Consider the following 27602-nt stretch of genomic DNA (forward strand, 5'->3'; position numbering starts at 1 on the left):
CCAGTCCTGGCTAAGAAGGAATATATTCACAGACACGACAGAGCTGGGACCTATATACACTGGAAGCTACGCCAACACTATGGAATAACAACAGAAAAAAGATGGTATAAACACACGCCAGAAAAGGTCACAGAAAACGAGAAAGCAACCATACACTGGGATATGTCAATACACACAGATAGAGAAATTAAGGCAAATAGACCAGATATAGTTGTCAAAGATCATGAAGGAAAAAAATGCTTTCTAATTGATGTGTCAATACCAGCAGATGACAATGTTTCCCTTAAAGAAATGGAAAAACTTTCAAAATACAAAGACCTGGAAATAGAGGTAACTCGAATGTGGAATCTAAAAACAGAAACAATTCCTATCATAGTAGGTGCCTTAGGTATAATAAAAATAATAATCAGACAAATACATAACAAAAACACTAGGACTTACAAATATATATAACATACAGAAAATTGCACTACTGGGCACTGCACACATCCTACGCAAAGCACTTTCAATACAGTAACCATAAGAGCATCACAGCAAACCACAGCACATACCCAAGGCACACAGAGCTGCGCTCGGTAGTGAAGTGAAAGCACGTTATAAAAATAAAACTACTGAACAATAATAATCATGATAATAATTTTAAAATGATCAGTTAGGGTAGAGCACATTAGTAAAGGAATAAAGACAGCCTAATCACTAAAAACCATAAAAAAATGTTCATACCTTATAAACTTCAATACCAAAGATTTATAGAAAAGTATAATAATTTAAGTATTATGTGCTTAAAATTGTTAATTAACTTATTTAACTTATTATAATCATGACTGAAACCTAGTATTGGTTAAAAGAATAATTGTTGTTAAAAGGATATGCTAATTATATACTAATACTAAATTAAGATGTATAATATAGATTTTAAAGTTATTTGTGTTAATGCATAAATGATATCACCGTGTCTTAGGGGTACTTAATTAGAAGGGCTGTTTGTATAAAGCTAATATAAATACCAAAATTATGAGGACGGAAGACTTTAAGAAATGGACAACAATCTTAGTTACTAAAACTATCTTAAACAATATGTCATTATTGTATAAAGTTAAAAATCTAGGGTTATCAGGAAGGTTTATCATTGAGGCAAGAGAACAAATTTACTATAAATTAGTTAAATTATAATCTAAGCAGTTTACTATAAATTAGTTAAATTATAATCTAAGCAGTTTACTATAAATTAGTTAAATTATAATCTAAACAGTTTACTATAAATTAGTTAAATTATAATCTAAGCAGTTTAATTTTAAGTTGTGAAGATACCCATACTGTTTTTTATAAGCTAAGTATGAATTTATAGGGGTACAAAAGTTTAGGTTTGTCTAAATGGAATTACAAAGTATTAAAATGATCAGGTAGGGTAGAACACCACAGAAAAGGGATATGAAATAGCTTAATCACAAAAATCATGATGAAGTATATATACAACTTAGTAACTTCAATAGAGAAGATTTATAGAATATATGTAATAGATCAAGCATTCAAGACTAAAAAAATGTTTATTTATTTAATTAGCTTGTATCTATAATGACTGATACCCAGTATTGCATTACTTCTGGATATTCTTGTTGCTTATTTTGATTATATATATATATATATATATATATATATATATATATATATATATAAGCAATGTTAATTCTCTAAATGAAGTATTAACAGTAACTGCACGATAAAGTGTAGTATATTGCCACTTAAGTGTGGCTGACCCCTAGGGGTGGATGTTACTGTTGCTTTTAGCCCCAGGAGGACATCTCCTCCAGCTGGCTTATCGACACACGACTGTGTCCTGTTTGCTGCTGATCGAGGTGAGAGGGATAACTTCCCTTGGCAAACAGGACACAGTCGTGTGTCGATAAGCCAGCTGGAGGAGATGTCCTCCTGGGGCTAAAAGCAACAGTAACATCCACCCCTAGGGGTCAGCCACACTTAAGTGGCAATATACTACACTTTATATATATATATATATATATATATATATATATATATATATATATATATATGTATACATATATACATACATAATACTATGCATGATTATGCCTGCAATGCATACATGTTTCTATATACATATGGACAAATGTGTAACAGCCTGGCAAGAGGTTTGCGTTTCAATCACCTCGGTCCAATTTCACATGGGTCTAAGTCTTGTCAACCTGGGAAAACATCTTTTAATATATCCTTGAAATCGACCAAATACTTGTGACTGAATTTGGTAGCTGGAAATTGAAAGACGCCCGTCATATACATACACACACACACACACACACACACACACACACACACACACACACACACACACACACACTCACACACACACACACACACACACACACACACACACACACACACACATATATATATATATATATATATATATATATATACACACACATATACGTACGTGGATATGAGTGTGTGTGTATATGTGTCTTATGTATGCTGCTGTGCCCCACCACCATTTGAAAAGCAGTTTTGATTTGTTTACTTCCCCATATCGTAACGGATCGGCACAACCGAGCAAAGGAATAAGTCCCAGGCTTAAAAAAAGTACTATGATCAATTCATTCCATTAAAACTTCGTCAAGACTGTCCTACAGCATAAGTGCTGACAAATGATTGAAACAATTAAAAATAGAAAAATAAAAGATACTTGAATAATTCAATAACTACGTATGTTTCGGACAAAATTGGCCCAGGTCATCTAACATTCATATATTTTATACGTACATATATGCCTATTGTATATATAAGACGTAACTGAAAACTTCAACACTTACCTCTTGTCCATTTTAGATCGACTTCATGCTATGCTGTTCTAAAGGTGTTTATAATCTAATTTCTTATTGCTACTCCTACTGATTATATGACACAATACATACGGACACTGCAATTGTTTATTGAAGATCAGCCAACCATGAAATAATTTTACATGTAGTCATGAATCACTTTCAAACAATTTTGATATACAAATTTTTACCAAACAAGGACATGATTCATCACCCTCAACGACAAGAATAAATAAGTATATGCACGATATTTACCAGTGAGGATTATTTGCCTTTCATGTTTTAGCATGTTGTTAAGTGTTTGTTGTTACTTTGACATTTTAAGCTATTACAAATCGGTGCCCGTGAAGGAGAATAAGTGTTCATTGATTGTATGAAGATACTGTTGAGTGTGTAGAAGACAAGAGGGAGGTGAATATTTTACATGAGTATAACTGTCTACATTATATGTTAGAAGTAGGTGAATATTCAAATCGTTTACGTGGCAGTGCATATGCGGTTTGCATAAAAATAAACTGTGGTTGTACATGCACATATATTTGAGATTGTAAAATATCTAAATGATTAATTTAAAAGGGTTCATTGATTAGAATGTATAAGAAACAAGCAGACCGTCTGAATGAAAATTTAAACCAACATTTGACACGGTAAGCTTTCATGGAAATCATTTTAGATCTATGCCATTGATATCTATTTCAGCGTAAAATGGTGCAATATTGTGCGCATGGTATTTCTTGAAAACTATTCTTGTGTACCACTAAAAATATATTTATTCTACATCATTAACGATGTAGAATGGAGAAATATGATGTGTGTGTGTATCCGTCTGTGTGAATGTGTGTGTGTTTGTTATATGAATTGATCGATTCAGCAATGATATGTTGCAATTAGCATGGTCCATTCCTTGAGGCAAATACATTGACAGCATACAAACCAAAAAAGTGTGTATATGGCAATATAGCAATGAGTGTTCATTGGGAAAATAAGTTAGTATGTTCTCTAAATGCAGTTTAGCTTTAGAAGAAAATTGAATGGAAAATTTTGTAGGCTTATTTGCGGAAGAACATTTTACAAATGGAGAATGACACACAAACATATGTACTGAGATACAGTTTTCTCGTTGAAAACCATTCCTATAAAGTAATTTGAGGAACGAAGAAATATTGATTGAGACACTAGATGCAAATAGGGAGACAAATATTTGGTAGAAAATTTCAGTGTATGAACATTAACTTATATAGGTTATTTATGACACTTTTATTAAGGGCGATTGAACATTCTAAAATATAACAATTACTGTATTATTAGTCTTAAAACTTGCAGTAGTTTATGGAAGATTATGTCTTAAAAATATATTAGGTTGCCTGGTTAGTCCTTAATATAGCAGAACTCTGTTGGGAAGATTTTAAGATCGCTTAGATCATTCTATATTGATTAGGTGAATAACTATTCGATGGGCAGTGAATATCACGTCTTGAGAACATGTCAATGTTGTAACCTTTTTTAATGTGTTATCGGTCAAACTAATTGTGAGCCATTTCAGATATCTAAGAAACTTTAGAAGTACGAGTTGCTATACTCAAAAGAATGTATGAGGATTAATTCAAAGGTGTTGGTGACATCTGACAAACATGGATTCATTTAGATGGCGATGTCAATACATAAAATTTTTAATAGGCGTAAGAGTGGCTGAGTGGTAAGTAGCTTGTTTACCAGCCACATGGTTCCGGTTCGTTTCCACTGTGTGGCACTTTGGGCAAGTGTCTTCTGCACATCTCACAACAGTCCCTCTGTGCATTGTTACACTTATTACGATATATCATTTACTAGTTAGGCATATATCTGTCACTATATAAATGTTGAATAACGCTGGTCAACAAAATGTAACATTTTTAAATCATCAGAGTTGCTGATTGAGTTTTCTGGGTTAATTTTTGCTGCTGATTACGAATCTGAAGTCCAATAGCGTCTATGAGATCACATTTTCATGTTAATGATACCTACTGTTTTAAATTATAGGATACGTAAAGCATATCTATATAAAGTGTATTGAATACAAGATACGATAATCTCATGGCTGTTATTTGTACAAAATTTTAATTATTGTGTACAAATTAGTTAGAATACATTCAAATGCATAACAACTTAAAAATTGGATTTGGACTTTCTATGGTGTTTTGTCTCAGGTTCATCCAACAGAAGTCAACTAACATTCCTGCATTCCAAAATTCTGGATATCATTGTTGTGTTGATGCAATATCTTGATGAAAGCGTTCCCCTTGCTCATCAGACCCTGCTGCAACGTTCTCTGGAAAAAAGGAAATGGACTTTTAGTGACATCCGACAGCCCATTGCAGTGTAGGAGTCTAAAATACATTTCCCTCCATTTCTAATCTCTAGAGATCTCTTGTTGCCTAAGAAATTTTCACAGATCCATTTGAAGGATTCCCAGGCTTTAAGCTCAATCTCATCCAGTGTTGTGAGGAAGTGGTTGTCCTTCAGGGGTTCTTTTATCTGCGGACCTATGAATACGCCCTCCTTCACATATTCAAAATCATTTGAACTTTTCCTGGCAAATGACTTCACGAATTGTTTCATGAGGCCAAGCTTTATGTGAAGAGGAGGAAGAAGAACATTTTCTGAGTTTAAAAGTGGCTTACTCTGGACGCTAGAAACTCCCGGCTCATATGATTTTCGCAAAGGCCACTCTGATTGCACATAGTCCTTGTTAGTTGCACGACTGTACCATAGGCATAAAAAGCTACCATATTTCGTGTACCCTGATTGCATTCCCACCAACATTCCAATCACCTTCAAGTTTTCACATATTTTCCAGCTGTAGTTTGTATACTTTATGGCATTGAGGAGTACTTGCATGTTTTCATAACACTTCTTCATATGCACTGAATGTCCTATAGGATTGGATGGTTTCTCATTGCCGTTGTGCAGTAGCATTCACTTGAGGCTTCTCTTAGATGAGCCATTGATTAAGCGCCATTCAGATGGAACATGCTCTTGGAACAAACAGCCAAATAACTCATCAGTGTTATTACTGAAACAAACTGGTCCATCAACAGCAAAACATGAATTCAGATCCCGATTTCTCTTCCTGAAATGAGTAATATAAACATCTTTCCTGTAGGTGAGATGCTAATAGTTCAGCTTTATCCTTTGACAAGTCTCTAACTAAATCATTTAACTCTCCTTGAGAAAATTTCCGTGGTACGTCTTCATTTTCAATCGTAAAATCTGCATCCACTTCGGTGTCTTCCACAGCAGTAGTATTTTCTTCAGGAAATACATCTTCGTCAAACATCTGAAGGACATTTTCTGGTGGTATTGGAATAGGAAGATCATCATCGTTGTGTGGTGCTTGTCTTCTTGCTGATTCCAAGTTGGGATAAACAATCTTATCCTTGGTCATTACAGTAAACCCACATATACTAACGTTGCAGAAAAAACAGTCCATGAAATGATCTTTTGGCTCTCTCCATATCATAGGTATTGCTAACGGCATTGCTCTCTTCCTCTTATTTAGCCAATCCCTTCGTCCATTTGAACAAGCTACACAGATGATATGCGGAGTCTAACTCTTGTCTTGATCCCCGAGAGAGCAGTCAAAATATAGCTGGTAGATCTTCTTGACTTCACTTTAGATGGCACGTTGCTGAGCTTTGGTGGCAAATGAACCACAGACATGGCAAAATATATCAGGACTGTTCTTGCAATACCTTGACATCCTGAGTAGAATTTGATAATGATGATGACTTGGCACCTTAAACAGAAAGTAAAATCTATGAAAATAAAAGATTATGAAAACATAAAATTACAAAATGAATAAAAATAGTTATAAAACAGAAGTCAGAATTTACCTATATAAGACGTTCACGTGTAGCGATATTGCTGATGGGAGTTATATACCTCTCTTATCTCATCAGAAAATATGTGCCTGATAGATGGAAACCGATTTCATTTTTGAAATCTGCGGACAAAACTACATATAAAACACCATATAAGATCCCTAATGAAAATTGGCAGTTGACCAGTGTAATCGAACATGCATAAAGTTCTCTAAAGATGAATAGTACATAACAAAAGTCGTCAGACTGGGTCCAAATGAATACTTGCCACGGAGGTTTCCCCATAGCTAGTACATCGTTAACATGCTAGTACCGTTTCCTAACACTATTGGTGAATGTCACAAATCAAATAGAAATCCTTTATCTCGGAAAGAAATGCTGCTAACTCAAGATATCCTAGACCGTATCCAGAAAATGGATATACGTTGATTGTTATAAATCACATAAAACTTTCAGAGTCACCTTCCTTCTCACAAGTTTTCTCTCTTCTTTCCTCTGCTTTTCGTGTAACTACTACAATGTCTTCTACATCTCGGAGATAGGCCGGCACCTGCTAACCTCCTCACAAATATTTCAAACCCAATCATTTATCCTCCTTTCTAACAGTTTGGATGTCTCACCTCCCTAGCACCGCACTAACCAAACCTCCCAGGACTTCCTTTCCTGTAGATAAGGCGTTTGTTATTCCATATATTCTTCCATATCTCCCCAAAAGGGTTAATTTTTAAAAGGAACAGCAATATACATAAATATAAATATCTATCTATCTATCTATCTATCTATCTATCTATCTATCTATCTATCTATCTATCTATCTATTTATCTATCTATCTATATATATATATATATATATATATATATATATATATATATATAATAATAATAATATTATTAGGGACAAAATCCAAAATTACAGGTAAAAAACTCGATTAAAATCAATTTATAAAAAATTAAAATTAAATTGAGCCTTATAGATAAAGTATATATAAAATATATATAGTTTTAGGGAAAATAACCAATTTTCAAGAACTCATCGATGAAAATCCACTATCACATATAGAAAAATTAATAATTAAAAGCACAATAAATGAGTATAATATAAAGTAAAGTAAATATCATAAGATAAATATAATAAAAAGATTACACGTGTTTCATAACCAATTTTCAAATAGAAAAGAAATTTAAATCGATTAAAATCAATTGAAATTATCGAATACGTTTGTAGAAATAAATAATCTTGTATTTTTCTATTATTCAATTGATCTTTAATCATAATTAAATAAACGTCTTTAGCTTTAAATAGTATAGCTTTAACTATTACACCGGTTAAATATGTACTAATTTTATCTTCATTATTATTTTAAACTTAAACTTCGTTCAACTTGTATTTAAAACAATGATAATTTAAAACAATGATAATTTAGGTAAGATGTTTTTTGTATATAATATACATGTTATTATTATGGATGAAGGGATGATTATTGAATGGTTATTATTTTGATATTATGATATTTTTTAAATAATTTTTCTATCTTTATATAATAAGTATTTCATATTAATTCATTTGGTAGTTATTGTTGGTTGAGATATATATCTAATTATTGTTCTACTTACGATCTGACGAGTAGCTATATTTTTGAATAGAACTTATTTTCGATAATTTCAATTGATTTTAATCGATTTAAATTTCTTTTCTATTTGAAAATTGGTTATGAAACACGTGTAATCTTTTTATTATATTTATCTTATGATATTTACTTTACTTTATATTATACTCATTTATTGTGCTTTTAATTATTAATTTTTCTATATGTGATAGTGGATTTTCATCGATGAGTTCTTGAAAATTGGTTATTTTCCCTAAAACTATATATATTTTATATATATATATATATATATATATATATATATATATATAAATCTGTCTGTCTGTCTGTCTGCTTTTGTGTGTGTATGCACGCGCGCGCGTAACAAGTGACAGAGTCGGAAAATGAAATATTCGAACAGTTTTATTGCTGTAAACGGTCGTTCATCCCTATCTGTGCCCGATCCCACACGGATGGGCTACTATGGAACTGGTTGTGGTGCATACCTAGGTGAAACGACTGTCTCGTCTTGTGATTTTACAAGATTTTTCTCGATATGTTTGTATACAAATATACTCTTTTACTCTTTTATTTGTTTCAGTCATTTGACTGCGGCCATGCTGGAGCACCACCTTTAGTCGAGCAAATCGACCCCGGGACTTATTCTTTGTAAGCCTAGTACTTATCCTATCGGTCTCTTTTGCCGAACCGCTAAGTTACGGGGACATAAACACACCAGCAGCGGTTGTCAAGCAATGCTAGGGGGAGAAACACAAACACACAGACACATACATATATATATATATATATATATATATATATATATATATATATATATATATATATACATATATACGACGGGCTTCTTTCAGTTTCCGTCTACCAAATCCACTCACAAGGCTTTGGTCGGCCCGAGGCTATAGTAGAAGACACTTGCCCAAGGTGCCATGCAGTGGGACTGAACCCAGAACCATGTGGTTGGTAAGTAAGCTACTTACCACACAGCCACTCCTGCGCCAAAAATATATATATGTTTATATATGTTTATAAATATATATGCCTATTTATAAATATATTTATGTTTGTATGTATATACATATGTTTGTATATAAGTATGTCTTTAGATTTGTTATAGAACAATGCGGGTTTTATGTAAAAACAGTACTAGTCAATTTTGTTTTAAATAAATGAAGGAAGCATTTGAGTGTTTGTTCTATAACAAATCTAAAGACATACTTATATACAAACATATGTATATACATACAAACATAAATATATTTATAAATAGGCATGTATATTTATAAACATATATAAACATATATATATATATATATACAAAATGGAAACACAGTAGCACAATTCCATTTTTAGGAAGAAAATACCATAATCGCGCGCGCCAGAGCCAACCCAAAACTAAATTTTAATGAGCACACAGAACATATTGTTGACACGAAGGTCATAAACTTTGTCAAACAGAAAACAAAAATGAAATGAATCTCATTGCATTTTTAAATTTACCCCTATACCCACTCCTAATCTAATAGAAGTAAAAGCTGATATTGGGCATTTTAATAGCCACTCCAACTTATAAAATTCATCGGCAACGGGGATATAAATGACATATGAATTGTCAGAAATAAATCCAACTTCATGCCTACAAAGAGAATGACAAACATTTAGAGGCATATAGAGACACGATTTGAAATTTCCCCTAAGTACCCGATCAAAACTTCGTGAATGAGAAAAGAAGCCTTACTAACACTGAAGAAAGACAGTTCAATCATTCTAAAAGAGGCCGATAACGATCACGGACAAAGACTGCTATAAAGATAAATTTTGGAAATTCTAATAGAGCAAACCTATTACAAGAAAAAAAACCAAGCGATAATGAATAAAATCAAAACACTATTGAATACCAAGATTCATCCACAGGGAGAAATTTCTTCGGCTTACCCAAAATCTTCAAAAGCTCTGAAATACAGAGAGCCATAACTGAGAAGAGGAACCGATTCACAAACATACTAAGACTTATTGACCTCAAACTCAGACCAATACTTGCTGAACCTCAGGCCCCAACGCAACAGCTGAGTCGTTTTGGGGACATACTTCTAAAACCTTTTTATGTCCATTAATACCCACCTCTACACAGGACGGCATAGATTTTCTCCAGCATATTTCACCTACTGTCCCAGAAAGTACAATACTAATACTAGATAGAGAAACAGAGAGGACGTATAAATGAACACTTCAAAACTGACTTCATCACCAAAGCCACACGTCTGGTACTAGAAGAAAACAGCGTTAGATTCCGTAATAAGACATATCGATAGATTAATGGCCCCATAGCCGTTATGGGGATGTGATTTACACCCTCATATTCTAACCTAGTTATGGGATGTTTGGCAGAAAAGCATTATGAGGAGATAGAGAGAGAATTTAATCAGGATTGAAAGAAATACGTCATTAAAAAGTAGAAACGCTTCCTCAATGATAGCTTTATCTTTTGGGACACATCAAATGAAGCTAATGCTCAACACACTTTACTCATCCATCAAAATCACAACAGAATCCAGTTGCAATAAATTACCATTCCTGGATATTCACATAAAAATACACAAGTCACAACACACATATCTTGGCAAAAAGCAGACACGCATAAAGTACATTTAGACTTATTTACACCAATATAAGGAACCATATATAAGATGTGAAATTTAATTTTTTTTATATGTTGGGCTAAAATTTTTTAAATTAATCTTATATATCTAATATCATTTAAAGGACACATAAGAGATAAAATTTATTATATAACTAATGTAAAAAATTGATACATAGGATTAACATGGTTGATAATGATGGACTCATGAAGGTTTAAGAAACTGATAAAATGAATGATTGGAATTAACATAGAATATAATGGTGAACTAAACTATTAACAGAGAACATGATACTTATGTACTAACTTAATTAGATCAAGCTATCTTAAATCATCAGGAACTTGTTTTCACTAACATGGGCTAAGTACGAAATAATAGTGGATCAACGATTAAATTTATTTAAGTTACCCATAAAATAACAATAATAATACTACAACAACAATGGAATAACATGAATCCTTTAGGGTCAGGCATCAAATAAAATTTTTAAAGGTTTTAAAACTATTAAAAACTATTAAGAAATTTCAAAACATCCTATACATTAAAGTTAAGTAAGATACACACTAAACTAACAGCAATAGCAAATATGATATGAAAATAATTTAAAGTAAAACCATATACCATCCATGGATAAAGTTAAAATTTTAGTTTTCACAGGAAGATCATACATTAAGGTGAGAGATCAAAAATATGCTATAATAGTTCAATTTCAATTGAAATTTCAATATATATATATATATATATATATATATATATATATATATATATATATATATATATATATATATATATATATATAAAACATTGAAATTATGACAATCGTTGTTCTTATAGAAGTTAAATATACCCGAGAAAGTATACTATAACCATTTTACCACTGATTAAGAAAGATATCTAATGTAACTACGAGGAAAAGTGATACGAGGAAAAGATTTCTTTTGAATTATTTTATCCAAGTAAGCAAGAAAAAGGGAAAAAATCCTACAAAATGATAAAAGGTACTCAAAAATATATTTAAGCAGGCCCTGTTTTATTATGTAATTTATACCCTACAGAGTGGGTTCCAGCTAAATATACAATATACATATTAGTACAAAATATACAAGATTCTTAGAAGTGGCAGCAGTATGTCATCTAGCCACTAATCCAAGATCTCCTTCAGGAGATTGCAGTAGACGACTGCGGTCAATTTTACCTCTTTAGACATCCTGACTGGGCCAAGAAGTCTGCCCCCAATGATACCAGCCCACAACATAATTCGTTCACGTTGTTGTTGGTATTGTAAACGTCGGTGCCGTTCATCTCCAAAATAGACCCAACGATTTGCCCTATCGTGAGGTTCGTTAAGAGTCACCCTAGTCTCGTTAGTGAACAGAATAAAAACTCATATCTAACGCCATTTACTTTTGAGTCCAGTGAAGCCTCAAACTCCTGTGACGGAGCAGTTTCAGGGGTTGTTGCACGGAAGCTAGTTACCAGGGATGCGATTTTCTGTGGTCTTCGGTACATGAGGAAGTCCAGAAGTGGGGAAAATGGCTTCACTTGTTTGTCCAGGTTTACCACGTAACCTGCAGTCAATATTCCTTAAATCCCTAGCAATCACAGTCTTGGACGTCCCACAATCAGATCGTTTCTTCCTTGGCGAAGGAATCGTCTAACCATGTCCACATGAAAACCTAACTTCTTCACAATGACATAAAGAAATATGTCATTAGCACTTTCCTTGATGATGACAGACTTTTCTTCATCGTTAAGGCCTTTTCCACGTTCCATTGTTCTTAGAGAAGAGAAAAGCTATTATTGTGGTTCACGCAAAAACTGGAGAATCTGAAATAAAAAGAAAGGACCTTACACAGAAAAATGAAAACAGGAAATCTGTTGCGATAGTGTGCAAACCAGCTTTCATCAAAATCGATTCACAGAAAACTGAGAAATCCCTAATTTTATTCTTAAGGTATTAGCGTGGTTCTGGATGTATTGTACTAATCTTTAATGTTTATTCATGCAAAACATTGAATTACACAGAATATGGTACTTGACTATACAAGTGTAGTGGAATATGCACTTTCATAGCATTTTGAAGTTTGAACTCACTTTTGCAGTTTTTCAGTGGCGACAGCTCCCTTCCCACTTTCCTTATCTTTCCCATCATACTTCCTAAAACTGACATCTTGAAAGGTCACCAGCCTTTGTTGATAGGTATACAATGAGAAGAAAAAAGAAAGAAATACATTGTAATGAAATATAAATGAATTGACCGCATGATATTATAAAGAAACCTTTCTCTCTATCTATCTATTTATCTATCTCCCTATCTGTCTGTCTATCTACCTGTCTATCTATCTGTTATAATATAGTTATGCTGTGGCGGTAATCCACGTCTGATCATCTTTGACTAGTCTATCCTACTATCGCTGATAACTCTGCAAGACAGTGAGTTTGAAATGTCTACGTTGACGGTAACTCGACCTCGTATATATCACGTAACTGACGCTGCCTCCAACTAAGAAATTTGTATAACGACTCTACTACTACTGACTGACCTCGACTTCTACTGCCTCTGATTTATAGTGGCCATTCATACCATTTTGCCACGAGGGAAATAGTGTACCATTTCACTACAACATCTCTTTTAGTTTTTTCTTTGCGATACAAGCAATTTTATTTTACTTTATTCATCCCTCCTCTTCTTATAGCCTTTTTTCTTTGTCTTTTTTCTAACTTGATATTTTGACTTTTTGGCGTTTGATTGTTGGAACTCATTTGCTTCTTCCTTTTTCCTCCACTTGTTCCCGTGGGCTCAACGACTTGTGACTGTGTTGGGACCTAGAGTGTGTCATATCGCCATTCCATGAGTTCTTCGCATCTACCTGCTTCATTTTCTATGAATCTCATTTTTAATAAGTTTCTGTGTCTTTTTTCAGTACCTTATTTTGCATTCCTTCGCCAATTACTTGATCCAGATATTTGATGTCTTTTGTCATCCAAAAATTTACATTTTTCTTCTGCTAACGTTGTGTCCTTCGTTTAATCTTGTGAACATTTCATTTAATCTTGAGAACACTTCTTCTGCGATTGGTAATGGGTAATTGTGTTCGGCTAAACAGTTATTTAATTCAATCGAAAAGTCCGCGCGAGCACTTGTGTTTTTCCTTTATCGTGCTTCCCAGTCTGAATGGTCAACTTTTTTTATTATTTCTAGACTTTCTAGTCTTTCCAGATCATTATTCACGTGGTCTAACGCTGCAAACGGCACGCTCAGTTAGGGCCTAAAAACAGGTGTTACGCTTTCTTTCGCCACCCTCCACGCTTTTGTTTTAGTGCAACACCCTAATCATTCCAAAACAAAATTTGTAAACATTAAAACAATTTTCGGTCGCAATCGTTCGACTTCTTTCAAACTTTGACCGTGCAAAACTACATTTTCACAGAGAACATGTATGTATGTATATATATTTATATATATGTGTGTGTGTGTGTGTGTGTGTGTGTGTGTGTGTGTGTGTGTGTGTGTGTGTATGCGTGTATATATATATAAGATAAACAAGAGTGAAAAAACTACAGAAGGCTTGTGTTACATGGTTAAAGTATATATTTAAATCGTTATGTTAGAAAAATGTTAGAAAATTTTGAGTATAGAAACATTGTATTTGGAGAAATAACCGGTTTCGTATTCTCTTTTCAAATTTCTCTACCTGTATTGTAACACGTCTTCACTCTTGTTTATCTTTTATACATCCAACCACGTGCTTTCACATACCAACTTTCTCACCTATATATATATACATATATCTATGTATATATATGTATGCATATATACATATATATATATATGTGTGTGTGTGAGTGCATGTATATATATATATATATATATATATGCACTCACACACATATATATATATATATATGTATATACGCATACATATATATACATAGATATATGTATATATATATAGGTGAGAAAGTTGGTATGTGAAAGCACGTGGTTGGATGTATAATGCCTCTCCCAAGGTTTAATTGTATATATATATATATATATATATATATATATATATATATATATATATATATTCCGAGAGAGCAGAGATAGGGAGAGAGGGGAGAGACAGACAGACAGAAATACTTTAACATGTATGTACACTTGTACGATGGTAATTTCGATGCATTACATTTCTGTATATAATTATATGCACAACCTAAGACCGCAGGCATATATTATCATCGTAGATCGGGCAATGTAAGTATTGCACCATGTTGCGTTTTTTGCTGGCTCATTTCTAATTAGGACACACATGATGGATTATTGCCTGCAGTGTGCCGGTCTTTGGTGAGTATACCGGATTTATCTGCAAAATTTTCCAAATGTCAGATTCAAATTAGAACCTTTCAATGTTATGAATGCTTAACAATAACTTAATGGAATTAACAATGGTTTTACTATCGTTATTGGACACTACAAAAAATTATTGAACTCAAGCAAAAAATAAAATGTTCACTAATCTTGAGGCTCACCAGGAGAATCGTAATAAAATGTTCACTAATCTTGAGGCTCACCAGGAGAATCGTAATGGAGCTGATCATGAATGAAAGTGATATGATATTTTCGTAAATAATTAAATATAGCTCAAGATTGAGAGCTCATTAACGATTGGAACAAAGTTCGAATCTAAGTTTAAAGATTTATTTGGATCTTCCAGAGACACGCCTGGGTGAAATCCTAATACTTATGCATCAAGAGTTGTTCCTCTTTTGGCAATGACTTCCTCAACCATCTTCCTGATTTCACCACAAGAATTCTTAATCAATTATTCATCAATGTCCTCCTTCCACGTCGTAAAGATGGAGTTTTTGACGTCTAGCAGGTTGCTGTGGTCACAAAATATTTTCTGGTCAGTTCATTACAGTTGCTAAAGTCTTATGGGTTCAAATCAGGTGATGAGGAGTCCTTATCCCAAACGTGTTCCCAAACTAATCCCTGAGAATTTTTCGAGCCCCTGCACTTGTGTGACAAGGAACTCCACTTTGCTGGAATATAAATTTGAAGTCCATAGCAATCTTATTGTGGATTCCTTCGTTTGTCTCTTGCTTCAGGATATTCAATAAAAATCCAGGACTTTACATATTTTAAAACTTGACCATGACAAACGTCTCACAGACATTCACTCTTCTCAAACATGATAAATGGCATCTTCTTGTCATTAGAACCCAAGCAGGTTACAATCCTATTTTTGGCAGGCGTGTTTCACATGAAATTAACATATTTGACCCTTCTGTGAGATTCTGAACACTGAATGCATCTCTCATATCTGTGTGTATGCTAATCTTGTATGACATTTTTCTGATTTGTGTCAGAGAACTGTCCTGGTTCTGTGTCAATATGTTTTTTCGCCCTCTCCAGCCTTCTAATCTTTTGTCCAGAAGTAACAAGCTTCCACGCAGATCTCACATACGATTTCATTTTCAGGTCTTCTATCATCACACTTTGAATTACGATAGCTGATATTTCTCTGCTACATCCACATGCCCAGTGCCTTAGCGATTGAGTTAGACCTCTTGTGATTGATTTCATCCGCTGATGATTGAAATGCTGATTCATATTGCGATTATGATTTATTGTTTTCTTCTTAAACTTATTCAAAATTCTCTTGGTGATTCTTGAATAGATTTTGAAGCTGGTACAAATACCGAAAACCTCGATGGCCTTAGCCTTTTCAACATTACTCAGTTGGGAAAGCTGAGGCTGCAACAAAACGATTTCAGCTTGTTCTCTTTCTAGATAAATATCTCAATGGATGTTTCACTTTTTCTTACAAACATTGGTGTTACTATGGCCGGACGTCTTATCTGGAAACCATGGAAAGTAGCACATCGATTAGATTATTGGTTTTGAGTAGTTTAAAGAATTTGTGAGCGTGAAAATATTGTTGGTAGCCCAGGTATATTTTACATGGAAAAATGCGAGCAAGAGCAATAATAGTCTTAAGATTATAAACCTGGATAAGTACAGGACAAGTTATTACACTTGGAAAAGTTCAAGAGATGTTATTATATCTGGCAAAGTACAGAACAAGACATTTTTTACTTGATAATTTTTTCCTCATCTCAATAATGCCGCTGACATATATTATATGTCCCCTTATAGAACTATATTCATATAAAAGTATAGAACTACATTATCACCTTCAAATTTCAGAAACAATCAATCATACCTTTATTGCATGGGATTGATATCATGAAATTCCTCGAATTGAGCTCTATCAGTTAAGCTAAATTAGAATATAGTTTGTATTTAAAATAAAAAACAAGTTAATTATACTTAAATCCATTTTTTGTCTTACTTATGTTTTTCTTCATATTTTACCTCACAACTTAATTGATACAAAGCTTCGTTGCATGGGATCAAAACTATGAAATTTCTCATGTTCTAGTCTATCATTGAAGCTAAGATAAATATATTTTGCTTTTAAAATAAATAAAATAAGTTGTTTAGATCTAAACAAGTTGGTGCCGTTACTTACCCTCTTATACCGTTGGTACAAATTTTGAAGTAAACTTTTTTCTACTAGACCCAATCTCAATTATTTATGAAAAATGTAGTTAGGGACTTGTACTCTTCAAAAATTCTAATAGTTTTCAATTTGGATGAGAACTAAATTAGCAACAAAGCTGTGAATATACTGCGTGTGGGTTGGGTATGTTGCGGCCTTAAGAATATTATTCAAGTACTAACGTAGTTCAATGTTAAGGACTTGTGAGCGCGACAGCTTTGCAGTTACACACGGTATGTATATATATATATATATATATATATATATATATATATATATATATATATATATATATATATATATTTATATATATGTGTGTGTGTGTGTGTGTGTATATGTATGTGTGTGTGTGTGTGTGTGTGTGTGTGTGTGTGTGTGTGTATAAAGATGTATGTCAATGGAATTGAGCAAGATAGAAAGAGCCACATAGGATCAAGTCGAAAAGTTCCTGAGACCTGTTTGGACCATAAAATCGTATATCGCACGTGGTAAAAGCTTTGGCACAGTAGAGGTGAAGTTTTCAAACGAACAACTGGCCAAAGAAAATGCCTCGACATCCCTTAAAACCGAAGAATTGCATATGATTCCCAGATACCACGGTTGAAGAGTTGTCAAAAAAAGTTATTTAGATCTAAACAACTCGGTGCCATTACTTACTCTCCTATAACGTTGCTACAAATTTTGAAGTAAACTTTTTTCTACTAGACACAATCACAAATTTTTAATGCCAAATGTAGCTAGGAACCTGTACTCTTCACAAATTCTAACGGCTTTCAATTTGATTGAGAACTGAATTAGTAACTTGATTTTCTTTGCTGTCGAGGTAAAAAAGCGAAAGATTTTTGCATCGAATTGTTACGTGTGAGGAAAAAAGGATTCTTTTCAATAATAACAAGCATTCTGAACGGTGGTTAGATAGAGATGAAGTGCCAAAACACAATCTAAGAAAGAATATTCACCGAAAAACGCTAATGGTGTCTCTTTGGTCGACTAGCGCTGTTGTCATCCACTACAGCTTCATGAGACCTGGTATGTCAATTACAGCGGATGTATACATGAACCAATTGGATGAAATGATGAGTGAACTTGCAATTAAACAACCGAGATTGGTCAATAGAGATAGGCCATTTCTCTTGCAAAACAATACTCAATCATATGTTGCACAAAAAACGCTAGTCAAGTTACAGGAACTGAACTTCAAAGTATTATGTCGTCCACCATGTTAACTGGAACTTGCATCAACTGACTATCACGTTTTCCAGGCATTAGAAAACTTTTTGCAAGTAAAGGACTTCAATTTTGGAGAAAATAAAACAGTCTCTCATGATTTCATTACCTCTTGCTCTCCAGAAATTTTCGTTGACGCCATAAATAAGCTACCGATAAAATGGCAAAATTGTGTTGATAATTTAGGTGCATACTTTAATTAACGGCTTTTTGCCGAGATAAAGTAAGATAAACTTTCAGTTTAAATTCCGACATTTCATTTTTAATAACGTGATATATATATATGCATATTACGGACATTTCCGTCGTTAGACGACGTGTAAGGGATCGGCAATTGCTTGCGAGTGGGCATGCTTATTGCGCTCGTGAGTTGTATTTTCTGTTACTTCTCAAAGTATGTAAATTTTCTGTTGGGCCTTTGGAGTCTCTGAAACTGAACCTGCTTGGCAGGAAAGTTTTCCGTGACTATCGAAAATGTGTGTGTGTGTGTGTGTGTGTGTGTGTGTGTGTGCGCGCATTGTGTGTGTGTGTGTGTGTATACATGTGTGTGTGTGTGCGTGCGTGTGTGTGTGTGTGTGTGTAAAGAGAATATGCATGGCTGAAACGGATAAAAGTATATATATATATATCATCATCATCATCATCATCATCATCGTTTTAACGTCTGCTTTCGATACTAGCATGGGTTGGACGATTTGACTGAGGACTGGTAGACCAGGAGGTGACACCACGCTCCAATCTGATTTAGCAGAATTTCTACAGCTGGATGCCCTTCCTAACTCCAACCACTCCGAGAGTGTAGTGGGTGCTTCGACGTGCCACCGGCACGAGGGCCAGTCAGGCGGGTACTAGCGACGGCCACGCTCGAAATGGTGTATTTTACGTGACAATTGCACAGGAGCCAGTCCATCGGCACTGGCAACGATCTCGCTCGAATGTTTTTTCACGTGCCACTGGCACCAGTGCCAGGAAGGCGACGTTGGTAGCGATCACGCTGGTGCTATTTACGTGCCACTGGCACGGAAGCCAGACAGCTGCTCTGGCAACGATCGTACTTGGACGGTACTCTTTGTGCTCCACTGGTACAGGCGCCATTACCATTTCGCTTTCGCTCGCCCCAACAGGTCTTCGCAAGCCGAGTTTAGTGTTCCTACAAATTTAGTTCGATTTCGATTTCACTTGCCTCACCATGTTTTCGCAAGTCGAGTTTAGTGTCCAATGAAGGAATGTTACGCGTAAGTGGGCTGGCTACATCCCTGGCAGAGGCCTTGGATTTTGGTCTGACTTGGCTTGCCGGGTCTTCTCACGCACAGCATATTTCCAAAGGTCACGGTCACAAGTCATTGCCTCGGTGAGGCCTAATGTTCGGATGTCGTGCTTCACCACCTCATCCCAGGTCTTCCTAGGCCTGCCTCTTCCACGGGTTCTCTTAACCGCTAGGGTGTGGCAGTTTTTCATGCAGCTATCCTCATCCATTCTCACCACATGTCCATACCAGCGCAATCGTCTCTCTTGCATACCACAACTGATGCTTCTTATGTTCAAATTTTCTCTCAAGATACTTACGCTCTGTTGGGTATGCACACTGACATAACTCATCCATCGAAGCATACTGGCTTCATTCCTTGTGAGCTTACGCATGTCCTCAGCAGTCACAGTCCATGTTTCACTGCCATGTAGCATGGCTGTTCGTACACATGCGTCATACAGTCTGCCTTTTACTCTGAGTGAGAGGCCCTTTGTCGCCAGCAGAGATAAGAGGTCTCTGTACTTTGCCCAGGCTATTTTTATTCTAGCAGCTACACTTTCAGCGCACCCACCCCCATTACGAACTTGGCCATCCAGATAGCGGAAGCTATCAACTACGTCTAGTTTTTCTCCCTGGAATGCGACAGAAGTTGTTTTCTGCATATTAACAGTGTTTATTGCACCTGAACATCTGCCACATATTAAAACTAACTTCCTAGTTAACCTGCCTTTGATATTGCTGCACCTCTTATATGTCCATAGCTTGCACTGGGTACATCTTATAGAGTCTCTACCTACACCTTTTCTACAAATCGAGCAGGGCCATCTACTTGAAGTGGTTAGCGTTTTGTCTACCTTTCTACTTATTAGGACTTTGGTTTTAGCTAGGTTGACTCTAAGGCCCTTCGATTCTAGTCCCTGCCTCCACACCTGAAACTTCTCCTCTAGTTCTGATAGTGACTCGGCAATTAGTCCAAGATCGTCAGCATAGAGGAGCTCCTAGGGGCATCCTGTCTTGAATTCCTCTGTTATCGCCTGGAGGACTATGATAAATAGGAGGGGGCTGAGGACAGAAACTTGGTGGACCCCTACCTCTACCCGGAATTCTTCACTGTACTCATTGCCAACCCTCACCTTACTGACAGAGTCTCTGTACATGGCTCGCACAGCTCTCACTAACCATTCTTCTATCCCTAGTTTCCTCATTGACCACCAGATAAGGGATCAGGGGACCCTGTTAAAGGCTTTCTCCATGTCAACGAAAGCCAGGTACAGAGGTTTATCCTTGACTAGGTATTTCTCCTGCAGCTGTCTTACCGGAAATATAGCATCAGTGGTGCTTTTCCATGGCACAAACCCAAACTGCATCTCATCTAAACTGACTCGCTCCCTAATTAGTTGGGCTATGACCCTCTCCGTGACTTTCATTACCTGATCTAACAACTTTATACCTCTGCAATTATTTGTATCTAAAGCGTCACCTTTACCTTTGTTACAGTTGACTATGGTGCTGCTACATCAGTCATTGGGTATGACTCCTTCGTGTATCACCTGGTTAACAATACGGGTGACTAGGCTATAGCCGACACTACCTGATATTTTGAGCATTTCTACAGTGATTCCTGATGGGCCGGGGGCCTTCTCTATCTTCATACTCTTAATTGCTTTATCTACCATGGTACTGTCAATTCGGATATCTGGTCCCTCTGTTGGGACGACATTCGGCAGACTCTCTTTCTCCCATTCATTCTCTTTATTGAGCAATCTTTCGTAGTGGCGTCTCCAAACCTCTTTCTTTGCAGCCTCGTTTAGTGCAAGTGTACCATCAGCCATGCGAACACATTTCTCTCCCACGACATCACGATTCTCTCCTGCAACACAAAATACTTCAAGTCTTTGGTCCTCACTTCGCAGAACATTGGCAAACTTTTTCTTATCTGCTTCCCCTCTGACTAAATAAACCTGTCTCCTAGCTTCCCTTCTAGCAGTCTGATACAATTCCCTGTTACCTCCGTTTTTCCAGTCCTTCCGAGCCTTTATTCTTTTGTCTAATAGCCCTGTCGACCACATTGCTCCACCACCACGTTACTTTGGGTCGGGAGAGGACTTGACACCAGCCACAGATCTGGTCGGTGGTTCTCAACAGGTTGTCCCGTAGAAACCGCCAGTTGTCTTCCACGTTGTATGGTGCTATATCCCCTTCTATCTATATCCCCTTCTATTTCATCAAATGCTATATCCCCTCCTATATCGTCAAATTGCTATATCCCCTTCTATTTCATCAAATTGCTATATCCCCTTCTAGGATATATATATATATATATATATATATATATACTTAGGCGCAGGAGTGGCTGTGTGGTAAGTACCTTGCTTACCAACCACATGGTTTTGGGTTCAGTCCCACCGCGTGGTACCTTGGGCAAGTGTCTTCTTCTACTATAGCCTCGGGCCGACCAAAGCCTCGTGAGTGGATTTGGTAGACGGAAACTGAAAGAAGCCCGTCATATATGTATATGTATATATATATATGTGTGTGTGTGTGTTTGTGTGTGTGTGTTTGTCCCCCCAACATCGCATGACAACCGATGCTGGTGTGTTTACGTCCCCGTAAACCTAGCGGTTCGGCAAAATAGACCGATAGAATAAGTACCAGGCTTACAAGGAATAAGTCCTGGGGAGATTTGCTCGACTAACGGTGGTGCTCCAGCATGGCCGCAGTCAAATGACTGAATCAGGTAAAAGAGTATATATATATATATATATATATATATATATATATATATATATCAGTGGTTTTTAACCAAGATCCTGCGGAACCTTAGGGTTCCGCCAATACAGTAAATCGACAGTAATTTTTAATTCTCCGGTGCAGATATGTATGTACATGTTAGGCCTACGTGTAGATCTACGAGTTGCACGCCACTGCGGATGACCCTGATCCTTAGTGTGTATATGTAGGCCTACGACGTGTACAACTACGAGTTACACGCCAGCATAGATGAGCTTGATCTACAAGTTGCATGCCAGCTTAGATGATGGTTTGGTCTTCTTTTGTAAAATACGAGTGACTATATTCGGAAGAAATATTTTAACTGCATAAGCCATTTAGGTGTTGTTGTTAATCCGCCTTTTAAAAGATCTTTAGCTTTTTAAAAGGAGTTTTGAAAAAATGTTTTTTCTTGTATGACGTCTATTAATATTTGGTCAAATTTTAAGTTTAAAAAATTCGAGAGTTGAATTACATATGTAGAAAACAAAAAAAGAAATAGGGAAACTTATACTAAATTATAAGATATATAAATATGCATAATTATTAATTCCTTACAAATTTCTAAATTAGAACAATAAACAAATAAACGACATTTTAAATTCAAATCCGAAAATCTATTTTTTTTATTATATGCATATTGTTTAAATATAATCAAATACCTATTACTAAAAAAAAAACATTAATAAAAAAGCTAAATTTTACATCATTAAACTCGCTACACTTTAAATTTTGTCCTACCTCTATTAGGTTTACTTTTATATATATACAATTCTGCTTACAGCCTTACAAGTATGGATAGATTTCTGAAAAAACGTAAGTTAGATGCAGATGAAGAGACGCAGGGTCTGAAGGCAGTCTGTTGAAGCCGCAGCCACTGCCAATGATGCTGCCTCGTCGAAATTACCAAGAAATGAGGGAATTAACCTGCAACTAAAAGTTCGTCAATATTGTGAAAACTACATAGCTTTGGGATTTACTTGAACTGGAAACCAGACTGCCCTTCACCTTTGTGTACTGTTTGTGGGGAGAAGCTGGTTAATAGTGCTATGGCACCAGCCAAACTGAAAGGACACTTAACAACTAAACATCCAGAGTTGTCAGGCAAAAATGAACAATATTTTAAAAGAGAATTGGCATTTAATAAAAGGCAAGTTTTTATGTTTGCCAAAAGTTCAAGTTGAGTGACAAAGGACAAGAAGCAAGTTATGCTGTGGCGGAGATAGTTGCAAGAAAAATTAAATCTCATACCATCGCTGAAACTGTAATTTTACCTGCATGCCAGGAAATAGTGAAGATAATGCTTGGAGATAATGTTGTTTCAGAGCTAATAAAATTCCACTTTCTGACATGTCAGGAGACATTGAGTGCAATAGTAAGTCAAAAATACTGAAACATAAGTTGTTTGCACTTCAAGTTGATGAGAATATAGATATCACTGGTAAAACACAAATCCTTATATTTGTTCGTTTTACTTATGATGAAATTATTGTAGAAGACTTCCTGTGTTGCAAAGAGTTGCCAGAAACAAGGAAAGGACAAGATGTATTTGATGTTTTGAATTCATATTTAGAGTATTGTCGATTGAACTGGAAAAGCTGTGTTGGTATTTGTACAGATGGTGCCCCTGCAATGACAGGATGTCTTAAAGGCTTTGTCCCAATCGCACAAAAGCAAAATCCAAATATTATCCATACTCATTGTTTCATTCATAGAGAAGCACTAGTTGCTAAAACTCTTGGACCTGAACTAAAATCTGCATTGGATATGGTAGTGAAAATAATTAATTACATCAAGATGAGGCCACTTAAATGTCGACAGTTGTGAAATTTTGTAAAGGTATGGAAGCAGACAATTCCACCTTAATCCAACACACAGGAATACAATGGTTGTCAAGGGGAAAAGTATTGTCTCGTTTTTACGAATTAAGAGAAGAGTTATTGACCTTTTGTTTGAAAGGAAACCTAAAAGACTTTCTATGATGTTTTGGTGATGACTATTGGTGTTCCACGTTAGCATATTGCCGATATATTTCATGAGCTAAACCTCTTGAGCAATGATATGCAGGGCAAGAACGAAAATATCTTGTTTTCCACTGACAAAATAAATGCTTTTCAGAAGAAATTGATAATATGGAAGAAACGCATAGCTGCAGGAAATTTGGAAATGTTTCCAAGTGTTTTTAAAAGGAAATTTCAAGAAATTGCGCTACTGATTTTGAACCATTTGCACACTTTGTTAACAAATATTTTCCATCGATATCTGTTGACCAGTACGACTGGATTAGAAACCCATTTGTGGAATTTGAGCCATTTGAAGAACAGTTCACATTAACAGAAGAATTGCCAGTGTTTTAAATGACAGAACATTAAAGTTGAAGAATTCTGAGCTTGACCTGAATGCGTTTTGGTTGCTGGTTGTAAAGGAATACCCTGAAATTGCCCAGAAAGCGCTGCGACGTCTTGTGCAGTTTTCAAACTCCTACTTGTGTGAATTTGGATTTTCAGCCCTGACAACAATCAAGCACAAGAAGCGAGCACAGTTGCTGTCTGTGGAAGATGAACTTCGTGTGTGTCTATCAAAAACATGACACGATCTTAAAGAGTTGTGCAAGAAACACCAGACTCAAATTTCTCATTGAGCTTTTGATGAGAATAAATGTAATCTATACAAACTAAAGTTCCTTTAAATATATTTTTTAATAATAACTGTAGATGCAAGAATAAAATTGCATATATACGTCACAATTTTTATAGTTTGTGTTTTTATTGTAAATAAATCTGAACATGAGTATTTTCATTTCATTAATTAAATGATGATTTTTTTGCATAAGACAATTAAATTATTGCACAGGGGTTCCTCGAACCAGTGGAATGTTTCCTTAGGGTTCCGCTTCAGCAAAAACGTTGAAAAGCACTGATATATATATATATATATATATATATATATATATATATATATGTGTGTGTGTGTGTGTGTGTGTGTGTGTATGAATATAAACTTGCAGAGATACCCGGCCTTGCACGGGATAAAATGGCATAGCTCTTCTTATTGTTTTACTTATTTCAGCCATGTGACTGTAGCCATACTGGAGCATCCAACGTTGGTCGAACATATTGAACAAATGATTCATCCTTTGTAACCATAGTACTTATTCTATCTGGGCTGTTGCTGAATCGCTCAGCTATGGGAACGTAATCACAGTAAAATTGTTTGTCAAGCAATGATAGTCGTACAAACACACACACATACACATACACACGCACACACACACGCACACATATATAGATAAATATACAGTTTTCATTCAGTTTGCGACTAGTAAATCCACTTACATAGTGTCGGCCTGAGGCTATAGTATATATATATATATATATATATAGTGAATCCAAACAAAGAAAATCTAACAAGAAAAACCAATAACGCGACGACGTGGTACATGTACTGTATTATCAGACGCTCAAGAAAGGAAGGAAAAACGATTTAACGTTTCGAGCCAAGCTCTTTGTCAGAAATAGACCAAAGTCCAATGGAAGGGAAGGCAGAGGAAGAAAATCACCAACGATACATACGCGATTACTTTTTGAAAAAAAAAAATATATATATATATATATATATATATATATATATATATATATATATATATATATATATATATATCCATGTATCTGTATATGGATATGTATATATGTATATATATATACATTTATACATACATATATATATTATTATCAATCATGATCTAGAAACGCGTTTACTGTTAAACATCGGAATTGGTTAGTTTTCATTGTTTTTTCTTCTTGTTTTTGCCTTTGTGAGTTACAAGTGATGCTATCTGTGGGATTCTCAGCTTTTTTAGCTGCTATTTCTGAACTTCGGTATATGGTGAAGCAAATATTTGCTGATCCCTTAATTATTTTTATAAATATATATGAGCTTTTAAATAAGTTCTCCACCAATAATGGTGCTTTCATACCGATGGGCTTGGTAAAAATTGTTAATTGTTAATTGATTTATTAATTAATAAATTGATAATCCTCTAGCCTTTTAATTTGTAATAATTATTCACTCCCTGGTAGTATACGCAGATTCTCTGCGATATCACTTGTCGCGCACATGGTAATTTCTTGAGGGAAGGACAGTTAGACTGGCTGACCGAGGTAGATTCGGTTATGCTTTCAGACCTGTGTCGGTGTGGAATTGTTACTAGTCCATGCCTACACAGTTTGCTAGCATAGTCAAATTTACTACTGGAATACAGTACTGATGAAGGAAATTGATTATTATCAATTATGATCTAGAAACGCGTTTACTGTTAAACATCGGAATTGGTTAGTCTTCATTGTTTTTTCTTCTTGTTTTTGCCTTTGTGAGTTACAAGTGATGCTATCTGTGGGATTCTCAGCTTTTTTAGCTGCTATTTCTGAACTTCGGTATATGGTGAAGCAAATATTTGCTGATCCCGTAATTATATTTATAAATATATATGAGCTTTTAAATAAGTTCTCCACCAATAATGGTGCTTTCATACCGATGGGCTTGTCGAATTTCATCTATCCGACGTGGCTAACCAACACATCATCGTCAGTTGTTCGGGTCTCTTCCTTACAGATACAAAAAATTTAAGCGTTACCAAATACAATTGGTAAACTTTTCTTTATAAAAAAATAAAATTACTAAGGCTACAATCAATATAAATCAAAGCGTTTACCTCGAACTTAGTTTAATAAATTATATTATTAAATAACAACTGCATATTCATATGAAACTTACTTAATTGAATTTATAGCAAACTACAATGATGCCATCTCATGTGTAGGGAACTTAATATACATGTTTACCATTTAATATTTTCATATCCATATTATA

At 35.1% G+C, this 27602-nt stretch overlaps 2 protein-coding genes across 5 annotated transcripts in view; one reads left to right on the forward strand and one right to left on the reverse strand.

The window, feature by feature from the left end:
• LOC149134423 (neprilysin-2-like) overlaps positions 1–2925 on the reverse strand; it is a 332072-nt gene extending 329147 nt beyond the window's left edge. Inside the window, exon 1 of one of the 4 annotated variants that reach the window (XM_089356560.1) lies at positions 2829–2925. In XM_089356560.1, the coding sequence (XP_089212686.1) occupies positions 2829–2839 (11 nt within the window). In that variant the 5' untranslated portion in view covers positions 2840–2925. The remainder of the gene's footprint in view (positions 1–2828) is intronic. The other 3 variants (XM_089356561.1, XM_089356563.1, XM_089356562.1) reach the window with 3 other exon arrangements.
• Positions 2926–3052: 127 nt separating this feature from the next.
• LOC149134424 (zinc finger BED domain-containing protein 5-like) lies at positions 3053–25237 on the forward strand. Its single transcript, XM_089356566.1, has 2 exons — positions 3053–3484; positions 23518–25237. Exon 2 carries the CDS (start codon positions 24084–24086, stop codon positions 24558–24560), a length of 477 nt encoding a protein of 158 aa, XP_089212692.1. The 5' UTR covers positions 3053–3484; positions 23518–24083; the 3' UTR covers positions 24561–25237.
• The last annotated feature ends 2365 nt before the right edge of the window (positions 25238–27602 follow it).

The sequence above is a fragment of the Octopus bimaculoides genome, chromosome 8, assembly GCF_046866305.1.
Source record: "Octopus bimaculoides isolate indiv1 chromosome 8, ASM4686630v1, whole genome shotgun sequence".
NCBI lineage: Eukaryota > Metazoa > Mollusca > Cephalopoda > Octopoda > Octopodidae > Octopus > Octopus bimaculoides.